The 18,341-nt window shown below is 39.8% G+C and overlaps 1 protein-coding gene across 17 annotated transcripts in view; it reads left to right on the top strand.

Moving 5' to 3' along the window:
- Positions 1–18,341, top strand: part of USP54 (ubiquitin specific peptidase 54) — a 133,653-nt gene that overhangs the window by 110,167 nt on the left and 5,145 nt on the right. For 7 of the 17 annotated variants that reach the window (XM_042960200.1, XM_042960201.1, XM_042960206.1 and 4 more), the window contains 6 exons: positions 948–1,115; positions 3,553–3,687; positions 4,608–4,806; positions 6,592–7,985; positions 16,493–16,611; positions 16,929–17,069. In XM_042960200.1, coding sequence (XP_042816134.1) covers positions 948–1,115; positions 3,553–3,687; positions 4,608–4,806; positions 6,592–7,985; positions 16,493–16,611; positions 16,929–17,069 — 2,156 coding nt within the window. Of the gene's footprint in view, positions 1–947; positions 1,116–3,552; positions 3,688–4,607; positions 4,807–6,591; positions 7,986–9,558; positions 9,739–14,313; positions 14,379–16,492; positions 16,612–16,928; positions 17,070–18,341 lie in introns of those variants that run through there. The other 10 variants (XM_042960207.1, XM_042960202.1, XM_042960209.1 and 7 more) reach the window with 7 other exon arrangements.

The following is an 18,341-nucleotide window of genomic DNA, read 5'->3' as shown; positions in this document are numbered from 1 at the left end:
AAAAAAATAAAATGAAGTCATATATATTATTCTGTCACTTGAATTTTCACTTAATATATCGTGGATGTCCTTTGGGATCTGTTTGGTTCCATCTATGAACATTTATAAAATTGAATTTATACTGGATATTTTATAAACTCTTTAAAAGAGATAGTAGAAATTAAGGGTGAGAAGTTGACTTGCTTGAAGTTTCCCAATGAATCAGTGGCAGCACATGGTTGAGAATGCTCTCTAATAGTTAAGAGCATGGATTATGAATTTAACCTATTTGACTTTATTTATTTATTTATTTATTTTATTTATTTTTTTAATTGATTTTTGAGACAGACAGAGACAGAGCATGAACAGGGGTGGGTCAGAGAGAGAGAGGGAGACACAGAATATGAAACAGGCTCCAGGCTCTGAGCTGTCAGCACAGAGCCTGATGCGGGGCTCGAACCCACAAACTGCGAGATCATGACCTGAGCTGAAGTCGGACGCTTAACCGACTGAGCCACCCAGGCGCCCCAACCTATTTGACTTTATTCAGCTCCATCATTTATTATCGTTGTCATGGCAAATTATTTATTCTTTGTGTGTCTGTTTCTTCTTTCCTAAAATGTAGGCAATAATAGTATCTACTTCATAGGTTGTCATGATAATTAAATAATGAATGTAAAACTGCTTAAAACTGTGCTCATCATATAGTAAATGCTCAACAAATGTTATATTGTTATTGTTGTTATAAAGCCACTCAATAAATATTTTATCATTATCATCATTATCATTATAATTCGTAGCCCAGGTCTCACCCTGAATCTGATATGGAAATCACTATCCAAAACATGAATTCCAAAATGAATAAAGACTTCTAAAGGAAAGGCAATGCAGTGGCCATAAATGCAGCAGGTGCTTCATATTAATTATAGAAATGTGGCAATTTCTCTTCTCCCTTGCTTGTATTCCAGGTGGGGAGCTCTCTTCCAAAAGCGAGCTGGATGAATTGCAGGAGGAAGTGGCCAGGAGGGCCCAGGAACAGGAACTTCGCAGGAAACGGGAAAAGGAATTAGAGGCAGCTAAAGGATTTAACCCTCATCCCAGTCGCTTCATGGACTTGGATGAACTGCAGAATCAGGGTAATTGTTCTGAACTTTAGGTTATGGGTGATGGGGACAGAGAAGAGAGGAAAGAAAAAAATATTCAGGCTTATAAATTCCTGTCTTCTGTTTAGCTAAGTTGTATTTTATCATAATTCACTCATTTTAGTGAGAACTAGCTGAAGTAGGAGGTGACAAGCCTGTTGATTGGAAGACAGGCACTGATTTGGGGCTCATCTATAAAAAGTCTATAGATGAGAGATAGTATTATTCATAAAAATATTTCCCATGAACATCTCTACTGTAGAAGGTGTAAATAAAGCTAATCACAATTCAGGAATAGCAGAACAGGGCAGTGAGTAAGCCACACTGATAAGGGAAATTCTACTTGCTCAGCGGAAATACACTCTTGAAATTTCCCACCTGGAGCTTCAAGTGGGTCTACCAAAAAGGTTCTAATAACACAGAGCTTGATTGCCTTTTGATCCTCTGATGATTCATTTCCCAATCTCATGCAATTTTTGTGGACTTTATGATGCTTCTCCAACTGCCCCACACTAGTTACTTTTTTTTCCTTTCACTGCTTTAGGATGTCCTTTTGTACCAAAAGAGATTAGTCTTCAAAATAAGAGTTTAAAATAGGAAAAGTAGGAGTTATACCTTAAATAGGCTCCTGGAACTTGTATCTTTCTATAAAATGAATTTATTATTCTTATTATTCAGAATCCCCAGATGTAACATTATGCTAAAATAGTGCAAAGAATAGGAGTCTATGCTATTTTGGGTGGCTGCTTTCTTGTTGACCACTTCCCACTTCCCACTGGGCTAATTTGGGGGTCTATTTGGGGCCATTCTTCTCCTCTAATCCTATTGTCTTTTGATTTGAGGTAATTGTTGCCTTATATTTCCCAAGGCATTGTATCTGTTTCCAAATTAGTTTTAAATTCCTAGTTCCTTAGCTGTCCCTACATTTGGATAGTCTTCTCTCCCTTTTTGTCCTCAAGCTATATTACACTGGGGTCTTGGGGTTATTATGCTTCTATACTCATCTCCTTCCCTTACCTTTTTTCCTTCCTTTGTTAGTTGGGCAGTACATGAAAGTTGAGAGGGAATCCTGGCCACATTTCATTGTTAATTCTTCATACACTTTGATTCAGAATCTCCTGGAAGAGCAAGGAATGGAGTGCTAAGATTCTAGAGGATTAGAATTAAAATCTAGTACAGTGATCAATTGTAGTGTGCCTGTATATCTATAGAGAAACTTTTTTGTTTTGATGGCTCTCACTACCATCTCTCATTATAAAGATTATATAGATCCAATTGTCAAATATTATGAGAAGACCTTAGGCCTGGAGGGTAGGTATCAGATCTCTTGATGTGGGATAGAACCTGAATGCCAAGTTCTTCAGAACCAACTTACTACTTCACTGCCCTCCCATTGCTCTCCAAAGGCCACAGTGAATTAGGAAATTAATGTTAGGGGTATGGAAGAGCCTTTCTTACCATGTCAAGCTGGAGGTAAGTGGAAGATGGGGAGATTATGGGAGAAATGACTGACATTTTGATATTTTTTTTCTTGTGAGCATGTGAAAACTCACCAAAATTCACCATTGTGAGTGAATTTACAATACAGCTTACTACCAGTTTATGAGTGAGTAAGAGCCAAGGGGACACATAAACTTGAGCGTTCTTTTACAAAAGTTGACCTTGCAGTACTTGCTTTTTCATCTGGCACTGTACTTGAACTCTTTTGCACCCGCTTTGGTACACATTTGCTTTCAGGGGAGGAAGGAATATTTCATGCTCCCTCTATGGGAAAGTGACTTTTGCAGTAGGTTTGGCAAGCAAGAGCATGATAAAAGAAAATACTTAGGAGTGCTGATGAAAGGAATGTGGTTGCAAACCAACAACAAAGGCTGTTCAACTGCCCTGGTGGATATATTGAGGTTAGGAACTGTAAAGCACCTGTGCCCAAGAGGTGTACTAATTTTCCAGTTGAGGGTGGTACAGAGAGGACTGTGAATTGATGTAGGAAGGAAATTTTACAGATGGCTTTCCACAGAGTAGTGAAGCCACTTTTGCCTTAACACAGCAGTAGAGGTCTCTGTAGAGATCTGGGGCATTCTGACACTGGTTGGCAAGATGTATCTTGTTGCACTGTGGAAACAGGTCAGTTCCAGGCATAAGAATCCACCCTTCTGCTGTAGACAATACTGTGTTCTTTTCTGGAGGGACCCCCTTAAGAGCTCTTGGAGTTGGAATATGTGGTGGACAATGACATACTCCTTTTTCATGGCCTTGGCAATGTGTTGGTTAAGGCAAAAATGGATGTCCTACGTGTTTCAGAGACTTCTTCATAGCAATGGAGAATTAGAATAAGGGTAGATCAAAGGCTCAGCCGCAAGGATCTATGTGCCCTTAAGGGAAACAATACTACATAGAAAAAGGTGGAACAAATTGTAATGAAAATGAAAAGTACTGGCCCTTTCAGGGAGGAGTGACGGCTTTGAGAGGTCCTTGCGAGAGGCAGATTCAGTGTTTGAAGAGTCGCTGCATCTGGAACAGAAGGGAGACTGTGCTGCAGCTTTGGCTCTCTGTAACGAAGCTATCTGTAAGTAACTCTAACTGCTACAGCTATGGCAATTTTGACTAACTTTGAGATAGGTATTATTAGTGTCATCGCTCAGTTGGGATGAAAACAGCTTTTATGTCTCCTCACTGTCAGTCTCCCAAACTGAGACCCTTTAGCTATCGTTGCCCTTCAGATTTTTAAGTGTGCCCTGTGCTGTCATGTGGCCTATGGATATTTACTGGAATGACCTCATCAGGAGTCTGTAGATGAACTATCCAGCCATGCCTACCTTCTTATCCCAAGTTAGACGTCAGATTTGAGGTTAGTCTGTTCTTTCTCTAGTCACTGACTAGTTAGGTGGAGCTTATGGCAAGAAGAAATGAATATATTGGCTGTGATTTCCCAGGCCTGTGACTTTGCACTGCATATATGATTCATGTTCTTCCCTTGCTTTCCTGGTATGCTGCACCATAAGGTTACAGTGAAGGACTAAGGCTTAGCATTTATATCTGGTTCTTAAATGTGACCCACAAGAAGCTGTGTTCTGTAAAGACAGATGCAGATTTGGATCTTATTTCTGCTGTTGACTGTCGGGAAGGGGAAGTTGGGAGCAAAGTGTGGAGACCAGAGTCGGACAGGTCAGTTGCAAAGGATGAGAGTGGCAGTCTCTAAGATGGAAGCACCAGTTTATCTTCTTAACTCATTTTAGTTTAGCTTTTTATTTGTTTGTTTTTTTAAAATTTGGATTAATCTGTTTAGCCTCCATGGCTTCCATGAATGTTCCTTATAGCCAGAGCCAGCTCTGTACCCTGGACAGTATGTGCATGGTCCATGCCTTGCATTCCTGCTGCACATTTTGAGTTTTACTGCATATCTTTGCTCATTTTTGGTTCAATTTTATTTTTATTTTTGTTTGTATTTTGTGTTCTGTTTCTGCTATATTTTCTTTTGCATTTTAGCTAAACTAAGACTTGCCCTGCATGGTGCCAGCTCTAGCACGCACAGCAGAGCCCTAGTCGATAAGAAGTTGCAAATCAGTATTCGAAAAGCACGGAGCCTGCAGGATCGCATGCAGCAGCAGCAATCATCATCGCCGCAGCCGTCGCAGCTCTCAGCCTGCCCCCCTTCACAGGGGGCGGCCCTCCCTCAGCCAACAAGGTAGTGCCTGGGATCCACTGTAGTTTATGGACACCAAGGGAGGACATGACCATGGGTGCTCCATAGTCAGAACTCTCCTAGTCTTGGTGACTACAGAGGAGAGAGAAGAGTCCTCTGAAAATATTTTCTTCTCAGATTAGACACACAGAAAACTCATCCCACTGCCAGTCGTTTTCTTAATAGCTCCTAGAAAGATACAGAAAGTATAGCATAATAAATAGACCATTTGTCCATATTTCCTGTGGGTGACTTTGTCCTTGGACTGGTGTAATAACGTGATTATTAAATATGTACATATTATGTTCTCAGACATGGCAATCTGAACTGTTCCATGTTGCAGTAAAAACCATGTGATTTGTTTTGAGATTTCAGTGCTTTCTGTCCCTCATGGAAGCAGAGAAAGCAGTGTTCTTTGCTCTAATTGAACCATAGAGAAGAGACACAAAGATTCCCCTTGTTTTGCTTTCCTATGGGCAGCACTTCCCCAGGGCCACTGGTATAGCTTTCACATTTTAGCTTTGAATTTGGCTCTTACTTACAATATGTAGGTTTAAGTTAAAATTAATTTTGGCTTTTAATAAGCCTGAGTAGTTTTCAGAATATAAATATTATAAAAGCAGCTAACATTTTCTGAACATTTGCCTATGTCCAGGTACTAAGCTAAACACTTTAATTCTCACAATAACCTTAGGAGATAGGGACTATTAGTCTATTATTTAGTGATATTTTATAGATAAGGAAACTCAAGCTCAGGGAGGATAAAATACATAAGGTACCCATGGTTACTCAGCTAGTAAGTGGTAGAGGGGTGGACTTCAAATCCAGGTCTGTTTCACTCCATTACGTCCCCTATGGAAGTAGAAGGACGTAGTCTTCATAATGTTGTAAGGGTGACTGGGTGGTTCTACCCACAGAAGTTGAGAGTGTATTCTTTCAAATTTAATGCTAATAGCTGAGATCTTCCTTCTTCTTTTCTCCTACTGTGTACTCTAGTAGTTGAATGATGATCTGCAAATCTGATCAGAGATATGTTTTGAATATAAGCAATTTAGGCAACTAAACTCTCTCTAGAAAACTTATGCCACTTGATGTAAGTAATTGAGGTTTTATTTAAGTGCTTCTAACACTGAGTTTTTTAGGTCAGAAATATAAAACTATTAGTAAGAAACTGAGTAAATGCAGTTAATTCCTAGTCTCACTCCCAAATCTTTGGAGAGTCACAGTGTATTACTTTGGGAAAATATCTCAGTGAATAATACAACCAAATCCAGATTATGAAAACACACTTGAAGTAGTTGAATTCTGTGTAATCCCAAGAACCAAAATCACCCTGTACTCTGTAAATGTGGCTTTTGGTTCTTTGGGCTGGTCTGCCTCTCAGGACCCTAGGTATGAGTAACTTCTAGGCTTTGCTCACCTTCATGTCATCTGCATGTGGGACTAGCAATTTTTGTTTTTTTAATTTGCAAGAAGAATATGATTGGAATGGGATTTTACAGGTGAAGAATATTGACAAGGACTTCATTTAATATTACTGTGTGCAGCTTTGGTGAGGGTATTTAATAAAGAGAATTAATATTACCTATTGCTTGGGTGTGAGCTGACCATGTGCCTGCCTTCTCTTTTGAACCTCTGAACCATTGACTGTACTTATGCTTGTCTTTCTATTTATTTTTACCATTCCCTCTGTGAATGGCTAGAAATGGGAATCAGATGAACAGGTCTTTTTGTAAGTGATCTTGTCATTTAAGGCAGCTTATGACTGGCTCTCTCCATTTATTTCAGTGAACAGCCTATCCCGCTCCAAGTATTGTTAAGCCGGGAGGCTCAACTAGAACCCTGCACGAATACAGAGTTTGGGGCCAGTTCTTTCATCCACTCACCTGCTTCCTGCCATGAGTCACACTCATCACTCTTCCCAGAGTCATCTGCCCTGTCTGCCCCACAGCACAATTCCCCCAGTAGGTCTGCCTCGAACCTTCTGACTTCAGTTGAGGATAGCATTGACCCCTCTACGCTCCACAGGGAGGCCTTACCTAAAACACCAGGGAGGACTGAGAAGAATGCTCATTATGGTTGGGAACCATTGGATGTACCAGAGAGTAAGCTGCAAGGCTACAAGGGTGACAACAGCAGCTGTACCAGGTTCCTCCCACAAGAAGGAAGAGGTATTGATCAAGAACGGCCATTCCAAGAAAAGAGGGACCCTGTTGTCTCATCCCAGGTGATGCCTTGGTCACACTCAACTGGAACAGACACCTCTGAGAGAGGAGATGCACACAGACTAGGCTGTAGTCCTTCAAGTTCATCAGCTCAGTCCAGCCTTCCCCTGTACAGGGCCTGCCACACTGTAATGCCTGCTGCTTCCTCACCTATGCTTCACTCTCCTGATACTGTGCAGAAGACTAACGAATGCCTCCAAGCCAAAAGCCTCAAAACTTTGTTGACTTCAAAAGTGGATGCTGGCAGCGAGGATCCCTATAGGCCAGAGTTTCCAAGCACAAAGGGGCTTGTCCGTTCTCTAGCAGAGCAATTCCAGAGGATGCAAGGTGCCTCCACAAGGGATGGCACAGGTTCCCAGGATAGAAGTTTGCCAACCAGTCTAAGAAAGAACTCTTCCCCTTCTGACTCTAAGCTTCCTTTCCCACAGGGTCGAGGGAAAGGCCATTGGCCTTGGGCAAAACAACAGCCTTCTTTGGATGGGAGGGACAGACTACCTTCCTGGGAAGAACCTGCTGATTATCCTTGTCTTGCCATGAACTCTGGGCTGCTTAATAGTGAAACTTCTAGGGGAAGACAGCCCAGGTTGGCAGATCCAAGCATGTATCAAGGAAAGCCATCTCAAGTTAGAGACGCTAGGCCTAAGGAACTGGGCAGCAGTGTCGACTTGGGGACTTCCTTGCCTTTGGACTCCTGGGTGAATGTCACAAGGCTCTGTGATTCTCAGCTTAAACATGGGGTCCCTGGGCCAGGAATGAAGTCCCCCCCCCACGATTCCCATACCTGTGTAGCCTATCCAGAAAGAAACCACATCCTTTTGCATCCACATTGGAACCAAGACACAGAGCAGGAGACCTCAGAATTGGAGTCTCTCTACCAAGCCAGTCTTCAGGCTTCTCAAGCTGGCTGTTCTGGATGGGGGCAGCAAGATGTGGCCTGGCATTCATTTAACCAAACGGGTAAGAATGTAACCATGGGCAGGGGGAGTGGGAGACATATAAAAGCCGAAAGCAGAACAGAAGAGGGGTGGTGTTCTGTCCAAATAACATCCTAGGTAAGAGGTGGTAGATCTTCTGACTTTATTTATGAAGACTTTAGGACAAGAGCTAGACCGTTTTCTAGCTATAGTGGAGAATGTGGAGAGAATAATCATTAATGGTCCAATTCCCTCCTTCTAAAGGAAGAAACCAATGAGTATATGCCGGGGCTGTTGTGCTTTCTGGGCATTCTGTGCTAAGGAATGGTTCATAGGTCTTTGAGAGAGACTCAGCCTGAAGTAGGGGAGGCTGAAAAGAAAAGTCATCCTTTTATGGCTCAGGAGGGAACTGAACTAATCCATGATCTAGCTTCCAGATCCGACTTGCAATGAGGATGTCCACATTGAGCCAGATCTGTAAAGTGGTATTTCTAGATCATACTGAATCAGAAATATCAAGAGCTTCCCTGATCCCTTCAGCAAATACCAGCTTTAAAATATTCAAGGTTGTATGCTTGTAGGGTACCCATTCATTGGCTATCCATTAGATTATATTGTGTGAAGAATGAAGTCTGTACCTTAAATGTACTTCACAGACTTGTTCTGGAAATTGTAGACATGAAGAATATTTATAACTTAGATTGATATACTTAAGAACTCCAAAGCCTGAACTATTCTGGTTCCATCATTAACTGTCAGTATAAATTTGGACAAGTCACTTGATATTCCATGACTGAGTTTTTACCTGCAAAATTAGAGAATTGGTTCAATGATTTTCTTTTTAAAGATGCCCTCCAACTCTTTTTTTTTTTTTTTTTAACGTTTATTTATTTTTGAGACAGAGAGAGACAGAGCATGAACGGGGGAGGGTCAGAGAGAGGGAGACACAGAATCTGAAACAGGCTCCAGGCTCTGAGCTGTCAGCACAGAGCCCGACGCGGGGCTCGAACTCACAGACCGTGAGATCATGACCTGAGCCGAAGTCGGCTGCTTAACTGACTGAGCCACCCAGGCACCCCTCTTTTTTTTTTTTTTTTTAATAAATGTTTATTTATTTGAGAGAGAGAGAGAGAGAGAGAGAGCGAGCATGAGTGGGGGAGGGGCAGAGAGAGAGAGAGAGAGAGAGAGAGAGAGAGAGAGAGACACAGAATCCAAATCAGGCTCCAGGCTCTGAGCTGTCAGCACAGAGCCTGATGCAAGGCTTGAACCCACAAACCTCAAGATTATGACCTGAGCTGAAGTCCAACACTCAACTGACTGAGCCGCCCAGGTGTCCCAAGATGCCCTCCAACTCTTAAAATGATATGTATGATTCTGTGAAATTGAACTCAGAGAACTTTATCTTTAGCTCAGTTTCCATAACAGTACAGGTTATACTGCCAGTTGATGTTTAAATACAGCCATACAGGTATTTACTGAGTACCTAGAAGCTATTCCCAGAAGCTATTGGGGAGGGAGGGTGTCACATAAATATAAGATTTGATATTAAGATATGTTTTTTAGGATATGCATCACAGTGTAGACTTTGCAATAATGTTTATTAATATTCTCCTTAGGTACACGGGACAGGGCAGGATGGGAAGATTCTAAAGAATGAGGAAAAGCTGGTGTCTTCCTCAATTAGCTTCCTGTCTAAGGGAGAAAGAAAATACAAATGTCAAGTGTTATAATAATAAACACATATAAAAGAATATATTGCAATTAAAATTAAACTGTCAAGTATTATATTACCAAAAAAACGCAAATAAAAAAAATTCTTATGTTACCCAAAATAGGAATATTTTTCATTGTGGATAGTTTTGAAAATATATAAACTAACAAAAATCATTGATAATCCCACTATTAATTTCATGAGTTTACTTCTGGCTTTGTTTTTTATGCATATATACTATATATTTATATTTAGTATTTATATTTATATTGTTTTGTTTTTATAAAAAGCAAATTATTACAATATATGTATATAGTTTATTCCCATGATATTCTTACATTATATCCATTAGTATTTTTCTTTTGAAACACTTTTAAGGACTACAATATGCTGCATATGAATGTATCATATATTCAACAATTTTATGATACTTTATATACTTTGCTTAGAATTCTTCCAATTTTTAGATAAACTGATGATGAATATCTTTATATTTGGGCACATTTCTGATGAGCTCTTCCAAATAAATTTTTACAAGGATAATAGCTAGTTGAAGGTTAAATACTTTTAAAAATCTCTTGATATGGACTGGTAAATTAGCCTTTAGGAAGATTATACTTCTGTAAACAATTTCAAAGAGTACGTACCAAACAGTACTTTTTTGCTTAATAGTGAACAAAAACTAATTTAAAATATCCATCTGATGAGTCAGTTCTTAAAATCCTTGTCAAACCAGACTAGCCTTTATTAACATAAAGAAGGGATCAGGTGGAATAAATCAGGAAGTAGGTAATGAAGTAAAGTGCCAATTAGGATCTGTATATGATAGACTATATCTTTAGGGGAGTACTTCTTTATCTTACTGTGAAGCATTTTTTTCTTTTTTAGATTTTTAAAAATATATTTATTTATTCAGGGCGGGGGAGGGGCAGAGAAAGAGTACGGAGAAAATCCCAAGCAGGCTCTGGGCTGCCAGCATAGAGCCCCACTTGGGGCTTGATCTCACAAATGGTGAGATCATGATCTGAGCCAAACCAAGAGTCGTATGCTCAACTGACTGAGTGACCCAGGCTCCCCTATTGTAAAGCATTTTTTAAGCATCAAATTACTAAAGCAAATTACAAAGCATCTCTCCCCCCGCCCCCGCTTTATTCATATAATTTACAAATAACATGTAAGGTTAAGGTGTACAATGTGATGGTTTGACATATATATAATGTGAAATGATAACGACAGTAAGGTTGGTTAACCCAACCATCACCACGCATAATTGCAATTTCTTTGTAAGAACATTTAAGATCTGTTCTATTAGCACCTTTCAGGTAAATAATACAATATTGTTAACTATAGTCATGATCCTGTACATTAGATCTCCAGAATTTATTCATCTTCTAATTGATTATATCCTTTGACCAACATCTCCCCATTTCCCCCACACTCCATGTCAACTACCATTCTTTTGTTTTGTTTTGTTTTTTTAAGTAGGCTTCAAGTCCAGCATGGAGCCCCAGACGGGGCTTAAACTCACAACCCTGAGATCAAGACCCAAGCTGAGATCAAGAGTTGGATGCTCAACTGACTAAACCACCTAGGTGCCCCGTAACTACCATTCTATATTTCAATGAATTTAGCTTTTTTTAGACTCCACAAAGTGAGGTCATATAGTATTTGTTTTTCTCTATCTGACTTATGACTTAAAAAAATATAAAAGCCTTATTGATATATAATTTACATATCATACAAATCACCTACTTAATATGTATAATTCAGTGTTTTTTAAGTATATTCACATATATATATGTCCATCTATCACCACAATCAGTTTTTTTTTTTTTTTAAGTTTATTTATTTTGAGAGAGAGAATGTGAGCAGGGGAGGGGCAGAGGGAAAGGGAGATAGAGAATCCAAAGCAGGCTCCACGATGTCAATGCAGAGCCCGACACAGGGCTCAGTTTCACAAACCATGAGATCATGACCTGAACCAAAATCAATAGCCAGATGCTTAACCAGCTGAGCCACAAAAGTGCCCCACCACAATCAGTTTTAAAGTGTTTTAATCACCCCAAAAAGAAGCCCTATACCCCTTAGTAGTCACTCCCTATCCCCCCTACCCCTCTCTCCTCCAGCCTCAGGCAACCTCTAATCTAGTTTTTGGCTATATATTTGCTTATTTTGGACATATGATATAATGGAATCGTATAGTATATGGTGTTTTGTGACCAGATTAATTTTGACATGATTATAGTTCCTAAAGAGTTGTGTATAAACATTGTCCTTGACCTCTATTCTAAATTTCATAGAATTTTCTTTTTAATTTTTTTTTTAACGTTTATTTATTTTTGAGACAGAGAGAGACAGAGCATGAACGGGGGAGGGGCAGAGAGAGAGGGAGACACAGAATGGGAAGCAGGCTCCAGGCTCTGAGCCATCAGCCCAGAGCCCGACGCGGGGCTCGAACTCACGGACCGTGAGATCGTGACCTGAGCTGAAGTCGGATGCTTAACCGACTGAGCCACCCAGGCGCCCCTAAATTTCATAGAATTTTGAAGTTAGGCAGACATTATCTTAAAAATAAAAAATAACTTTTTGTTAGGGAAAATTTCAAATATATTCAAAAGTAATGAGTAAGAGTAAATGTTACAATAGCTGTCCAATAAGCTAGTACTTATGACTAGCTACTTATGACTAGCTTCCATAGTGATTATCTTGGCCAGTTATCAACATATGGCCAATTCTGGTTTACCTATAGCTTCTACCTACTGGATTATTTTAATATCTATCTATTTACTTATTTACACATTTTATTTTATTTTATTTTATTTTTATTTCCTTGAGTAATCTCTACACCCAGTGTGGGGCCTGAATTCATGACCCTGAGATTAAGAATTGCATGCTGTACTGACTAAGCCAGCCAGGCACTCCTCTACTGGATTATTTTAAAGCAAATTCCAGACATTATATCATTTCATCCATACATAATATGGAATGTATCTCTAAGAAATAGTGACTCTTTTTAAATGCAAAACTATAATTTTATTATATCTAAAAAATTAACAATAATTTCTTAATGTAATATAGTAACTAGCCAGTATTCACGTTTTCTCAATTGTGCCATATATGTCTTTTCACAGTTGGTTTATTTCAAATTAGTATTCAAACAAGATCTACACATTGCATTCGGTTGATATGTCTCAAGGCTTTTTTTAGCCTATAAAATTTTTGTCTGGTAATTTATTTATGGAAGATTTGGTCATTTGTCAAATCCACATTCTAGATTTTACTGATTATATTCTGGTAGTTTTTTTTTTTTTTTTAAACATGTTCTTCTAGCCCCTGTTTTTCTGTGATCTGGTAATTAGGGATAGAGGCTTAATTAAAATCAGGTTCAATTTTTTTTAAGATTTTATTTTTTTGGGGGTGCCTGGGTGGCTCATTCGGTTAAGCGTCCGACTTCGGCTCAGGTCACGATCTCACAGTTCGTGAGTTCGAGCCCCGCGTCGGGATCTGTGCTGACAGCTCAGAGCCTGGAGCCTGTTTCAGATTCTGTGTCTCCCTCTCTCTGACCCTCCTCCGTTCATGCTCTGTCTCTCTCTGTCTCAAAAATAAATAAATGTTAAAAAAAAAATTAAAAAAAAAAGATTTTATTTTTTTAAGTAATTTTTACACCCAAAGTGGGGCTTGAACTCATGACCCCAAGATCAAGAGTCATGTGCTCTACTGGCTGAGCCAGCCAGTCACCCCCAAACTATTTATTTATTTATTTATTTATTTATTTATTTATTTATTTTAATGTTTGTTTATTTTTGACAGAGAGAGAGAGAGAGAGAGCGCGCGCGCGCGCGCGCGCGCGCGCGCATGAGTGGGGGAGGGGCAGAGAGAGAGGGAGACACAGAATCTGAAGCAGGCTCCAGTCTCTGAGCTGTCAGCACAGAGCCTGATGCGGGGCTCGAACTCACAGACTGCGAGATCACGACCTAAGCCGAAGTCGGTCACTCAACCGACTGAGCCACCCAGGCGCCCCACCAATATTTTTAAATAAGATTTCAGAGATGGTACTTTGTATTTCTATATCAGGAAGTGCATGATGTCTGGTAGGCTTTCTTCTTGTTACTATTGAGCAGTACATCTTAACCCTACCTTCTGTCAAATCCATAAATCCCCTCAGCTCCTTATAGGTGGCCACCTTCATCTCTGCTGAAATATCTTTAAAAGAATTAGTCTATTCCCAGGGGCACATGGGTGCCTCAGTCAGTTAAATGTCCAACTCTTGGTTTCAGCTCAGGTCATGATCTCGCGGTTTCATGAGTTCAAGCCCCCCACATTGGGCTCTGTGCTGGCAGTGCAGAGCCTGCTTGAGATTCTCTCTCCCTCTCTTTCTGCGCCTCCCCAACTCTGCTGTCTCTGTCTCTCAAAATAAGTAAATAAACTTTAAAAAATGAAAAAAAAAAAAAAGTCTATTCCCTTCAGAAGGTTCCAGTGGCTACCACCTTGTCTAGGAATCACACTTGACTTTACTTGAAGAGCACCAAATTCTAACCATTACAGCTACAATTTTTAGATCTGGCTGCCCATCAGAGTCAGCTGAGGAGTGTTTTTTTAAAAAACACAGAAATAATTTTATATAAATGGGATGACAGCACACATGTTGTTTTTATTACAGACATTTTCCTGTTTATCTCTGATCCCCTTGCATGAGTCCCTGCCTTTTATCCTCCACCTTCCCAGGTAGTAATCTAATGTGCATATTTCTGTATTTTTCTGTTGATATAATCCTATGTAGACCTAAATATACGGTTTTTTGTTTGTTTGTTTGTTTGTTTTTTTGGCCTAAGGTTAGTATTACAGATTCCTCCCCCCCCTTTTTTAAGTTTATTTATTTATTTTGAGAGAGAGAGCACACACATGAGCAGGAGAGGGATAGAGAGAGAATCTCAAGGAGGCTGTGCACAGTGCAGAGCCCAACAGAGGGTTCGATCTCATGAGCAGAAGATCATGCCCTGAGCCAAAATCAAGAGTCAGGTGCTTAGCCAACTGAGCCACCCAGACGCCCCAATTTTTTCCCTTTTAACTTAACAATACTTTATGAAAATCCCTCTAAGTCATCTAGTTTAACTCAATTCATTATTTTTAGTGGCTGGGCAATATTTTTAATTTTTTTTAATGTTTATTTATTTTTGAGAGAGAGACAGAGACAGAGCGCAAGAGGGGGAGGGGCAGAGAGAGAGGGAGACACAGAATCTGAAGCAGGCTCTAAGCTGTCAGCACAGAGCCCAACGTGTGTGGGGCCAAACTCTGGAACTGTGAGATCATGGCCTGAGGCGAAGTCAGAAGCTTAATCACCTGAGCCACCCAGGTGCCCCTGGGCAATATTTGTTATTGAAGATACCATAGTGTATTTAGCCATCCTGCTATAAATGGGTGTTACTTTATTTCTAGTTTTTTGGCCACTTTAAATAATGCCTCAGTAAACTGGTATTTTTGCTTCTTATTCCCAGGAGTAGGATTGTTGGATAAAAGGGTAAATATATTTTCATTTTTAATGGATATTTCTAAACAGCTTTTTAAGAAGACTATAACATTTCAAATTTTCTTCAACAATGTTTGAGGATATTCTCCTATGCTTTTCAGGAAATCCTTTTGTTTTGTTTTATTTTATTTTATTTATTGATTTTTAAAGATTTTACTTTTAAGTAATCTCTACTCCCAACTCACAATGTTGAGATCCAGAGTCATATGCTCCACTGACTGAGCCAGCCAGGTGCCCCTTGGGGAACCTTTTAAAAAGAAATATTCCCAGACTCCACACCACAAAGATTCTGATTCAGCAGGGCTGTGGAGAGATACAGGAATCTGTATTTTTAAAAGCTCCTGGATGAATCTCAGGTGGTATTGGAACCTCTGCATTTAAGTACCAGGAAATACTAAAAGTAATATTTAGCTTGATCTTTTAGATTAGTATCAGGAATATCCTCCTTTAGCCAGATACATATATTAGAATCAAAATATCAAATCAAGACATGAATTGGTGATAGACATATACATCAAATGTAGGTCAAGGGCATGTGCATTTTCAGAATGGAAGACTTAATTAGTTGTATTGGGGCGAGCCCCTTGGGAGTCACATATCCAGTTTGGAGCAGCTCTTAATAATCTAGCAAGATGTTGAGGAAGAGATAAGCATTTAGTAATGGTTCAGAATTTAAGCATTTAGTGATTGAGAGAAGCCAATGGGGAAATAAAAGAGCATTACACATATAAAATATTGTTGAAGAGCTCCTACTCATAGTAATAGGAAGTGAAAATCAAGAGACTTGAATTTTAATTCTGGTTAATCTACTTACTACCTTTCAGACCCTGGAACTCATTTTCCTGTTATATAATATGAGGAGGTTTGATAGATGATTACTATGTTCATTTCAATTTCTAACTGGACAGAAGATAATGTTCCCTTTGTCATCACAGATGCTCTAGAGAACAACTTTGTTGGACAATTTCCTCTGTATATATTTTAAGTCTTGGGCGTAAGTCTGAGAGAAGTAAAGCTGATTGTGCTTACATAAATGAAACGAGGCAAGATGGGGACATTCAGTTGTCTGTCCACAGAGCCCCTTCTATAACAATGTTCTTTAAAGCCTGTGTTCTGAGACTCTTGTGGCCTATAGGAAACTATCCGTATTCTGAAACTCCTGTTTCTACATCTCAGGAGTACATCCTTCACTGGATTTAAGGATGCTTATTTGTTATTCCATGAAAAAAGAACTGAGTTTCTTGCTCTCATGCTGAAGTTAGGCTTCTGGAGAAGAGATGGCTTCAACCTGTATTTATGTTTTCCTCCTCAGGCTCTGCAGATGGTGTGGGGAGGAGGTTGCACTCAGCCCCTGGCCTTGGTCTCTCAAGGACCCCAACAGCAGAAATGGAGCACAGTCTCCATGAAGCCAGCACAGTGCCTGCTTCTCAGGTAGCAGCCTCAGGTCCTAAAGTGCTGGCATGGGGTGGTGCATTGGGACAGGAAGTGTGGAAAGATATAACTGGTAGGGTTGGTGGTAAAGCAGGAATATGGTAATGTGGGGCTGTTAGAAGAGAACAAGGTTAATGATGGGGCTTCTTTTGAATGAGAAAAGATTGTCATATGGCCACTACCTTTCAAATACATTAATTCAGGTCTTTAGTAGTGAGTCTTACCCTATTTTCTCCCATATCCCTGGGGACAGGGTCTGTGGGAAAACCATAGGTCTGGTGTTTTGTGTCTGCCTCTGTATGTCTGTGTGTTTGAAGGCTGCACCTTGCCGAGGCCCCAGCAGGGAGTATGGGGAGGATGATCAGTACGGTGCAGAGAACTTTCACCGCATCTCACGCAGTCTCAGTGGCACAGTTGTCTCAGAGAGGGACGAGGCTCCAGTCTCTTCCCACAGTTTTGTAAGTAGAATCAGGGTCTCTATTCAGAGCACTGTATTTCTTTTGCTAGGTAAAAATACACTATATGTGAAGGGGCAGGGGAAATTAAAAGCTGTAATTTGGGGGAAGGCCATGTGCACTCAGCAAAAATGATAACACATAGTCATTACTTTATTGACATACATTTTGTTAGAGCCCAGAGGGATGTCCCTTCCCTAGAGCAGTTCTGGAAGGCATATTAAAGGGTTCCCTAGGGTGAGAAGAGTCCTACTAGCCTTGAGAGAAGTCTGAGAATCAATGGCTGCTGATTGGATCAAAACCCATTGTACTAATCAAAGGAAGGGAAGAGATGGGATGAGATATTTTTTTTTGCCTTTTCCTCCCCACTCCAGTATATGATTGAATGGGATCTAGTATGCTTTCATGCTAAAATAAAGCATGTGCTTGGCAAGAAAAGGAAAGTGATTTAAAATCTTCCTCCTTGAGGCTTTTCATATGGAATTAATGCAGTGATCTGTAGGTGAAAGGGACAACCAAGTCAACAGAGATCAACAAAGTCAGATAGTTTCAGTGGCTGGGTTTATAAATTATGCTTTTGAGAATTTCACATACTTGCCCAAGCAAATTGAGTTTTCATTACAATGGAGGTTAGGATGCAAAGCTCTAGTGCACTAAAGCTTGTTCACCAGGTCAGTTTGATAAAGATTTAAAAAAAATTTTTTTTAGATACATGATATAAAAATAAAAAGGTACAAAAGGGTACAGAGAGAAAACCAAGTCTCTGTTCCACTAGTCCTTCAGATCCACTTTCCCTCCCAAACAGCAGTCATTTTTTCCAAGTTATTGTTCATAAGTTCCTAAACAACTGTGAACATCTTGTCATTCTTGTTGGGGAAGGTGGTCTTTTCTGCCTCACATTTGTTCTCATGTACTGTTAGTGAATTTAATAGCAAATTGTTACTCTTCTAGGGAGCTGGCTTTCTTTCTCCTGATTCCTATACCATTTATTTATTCACTGACTCATTCTTTTAAACAAATGCTTATTGAGCATATGTTCCAGGTATTGTGCCTGGTGCTGGGGATATAGTGGTGAGTGAGCTAGATGTAGTCCCTGCTGTCATGGCCCTTACAGTCTACCTGGGGAGACAGATAAATAAAAGAATTATAATATGATAGGATTTAATGCTATGGAAGCATAATAGAAGGGACATCTAAACCAGACTTGAGGGATCAGGGAAAGCTTCCTGAAGGAAGTAAAATGAATATAGTCTGTAAAGGGACTTCAAGCAGATA

This window comes from Panthera tigris, chromosome D2 (assembly GCF_018350195.1).
Source record: "Panthera tigris isolate Pti1 chromosome D2, P.tigris_Pti1_mat1.1, whole genome shotgun sequence".
NCBI classification, from domain to species: domain Eukaryota; kingdom Metazoa; phylum Chordata; class Mammalia; order Carnivora; family Felidae; genus Panthera; species Panthera tigris.
This window is presented reverse-complemented; position numbering and strand designations above follow the sequence as displayed.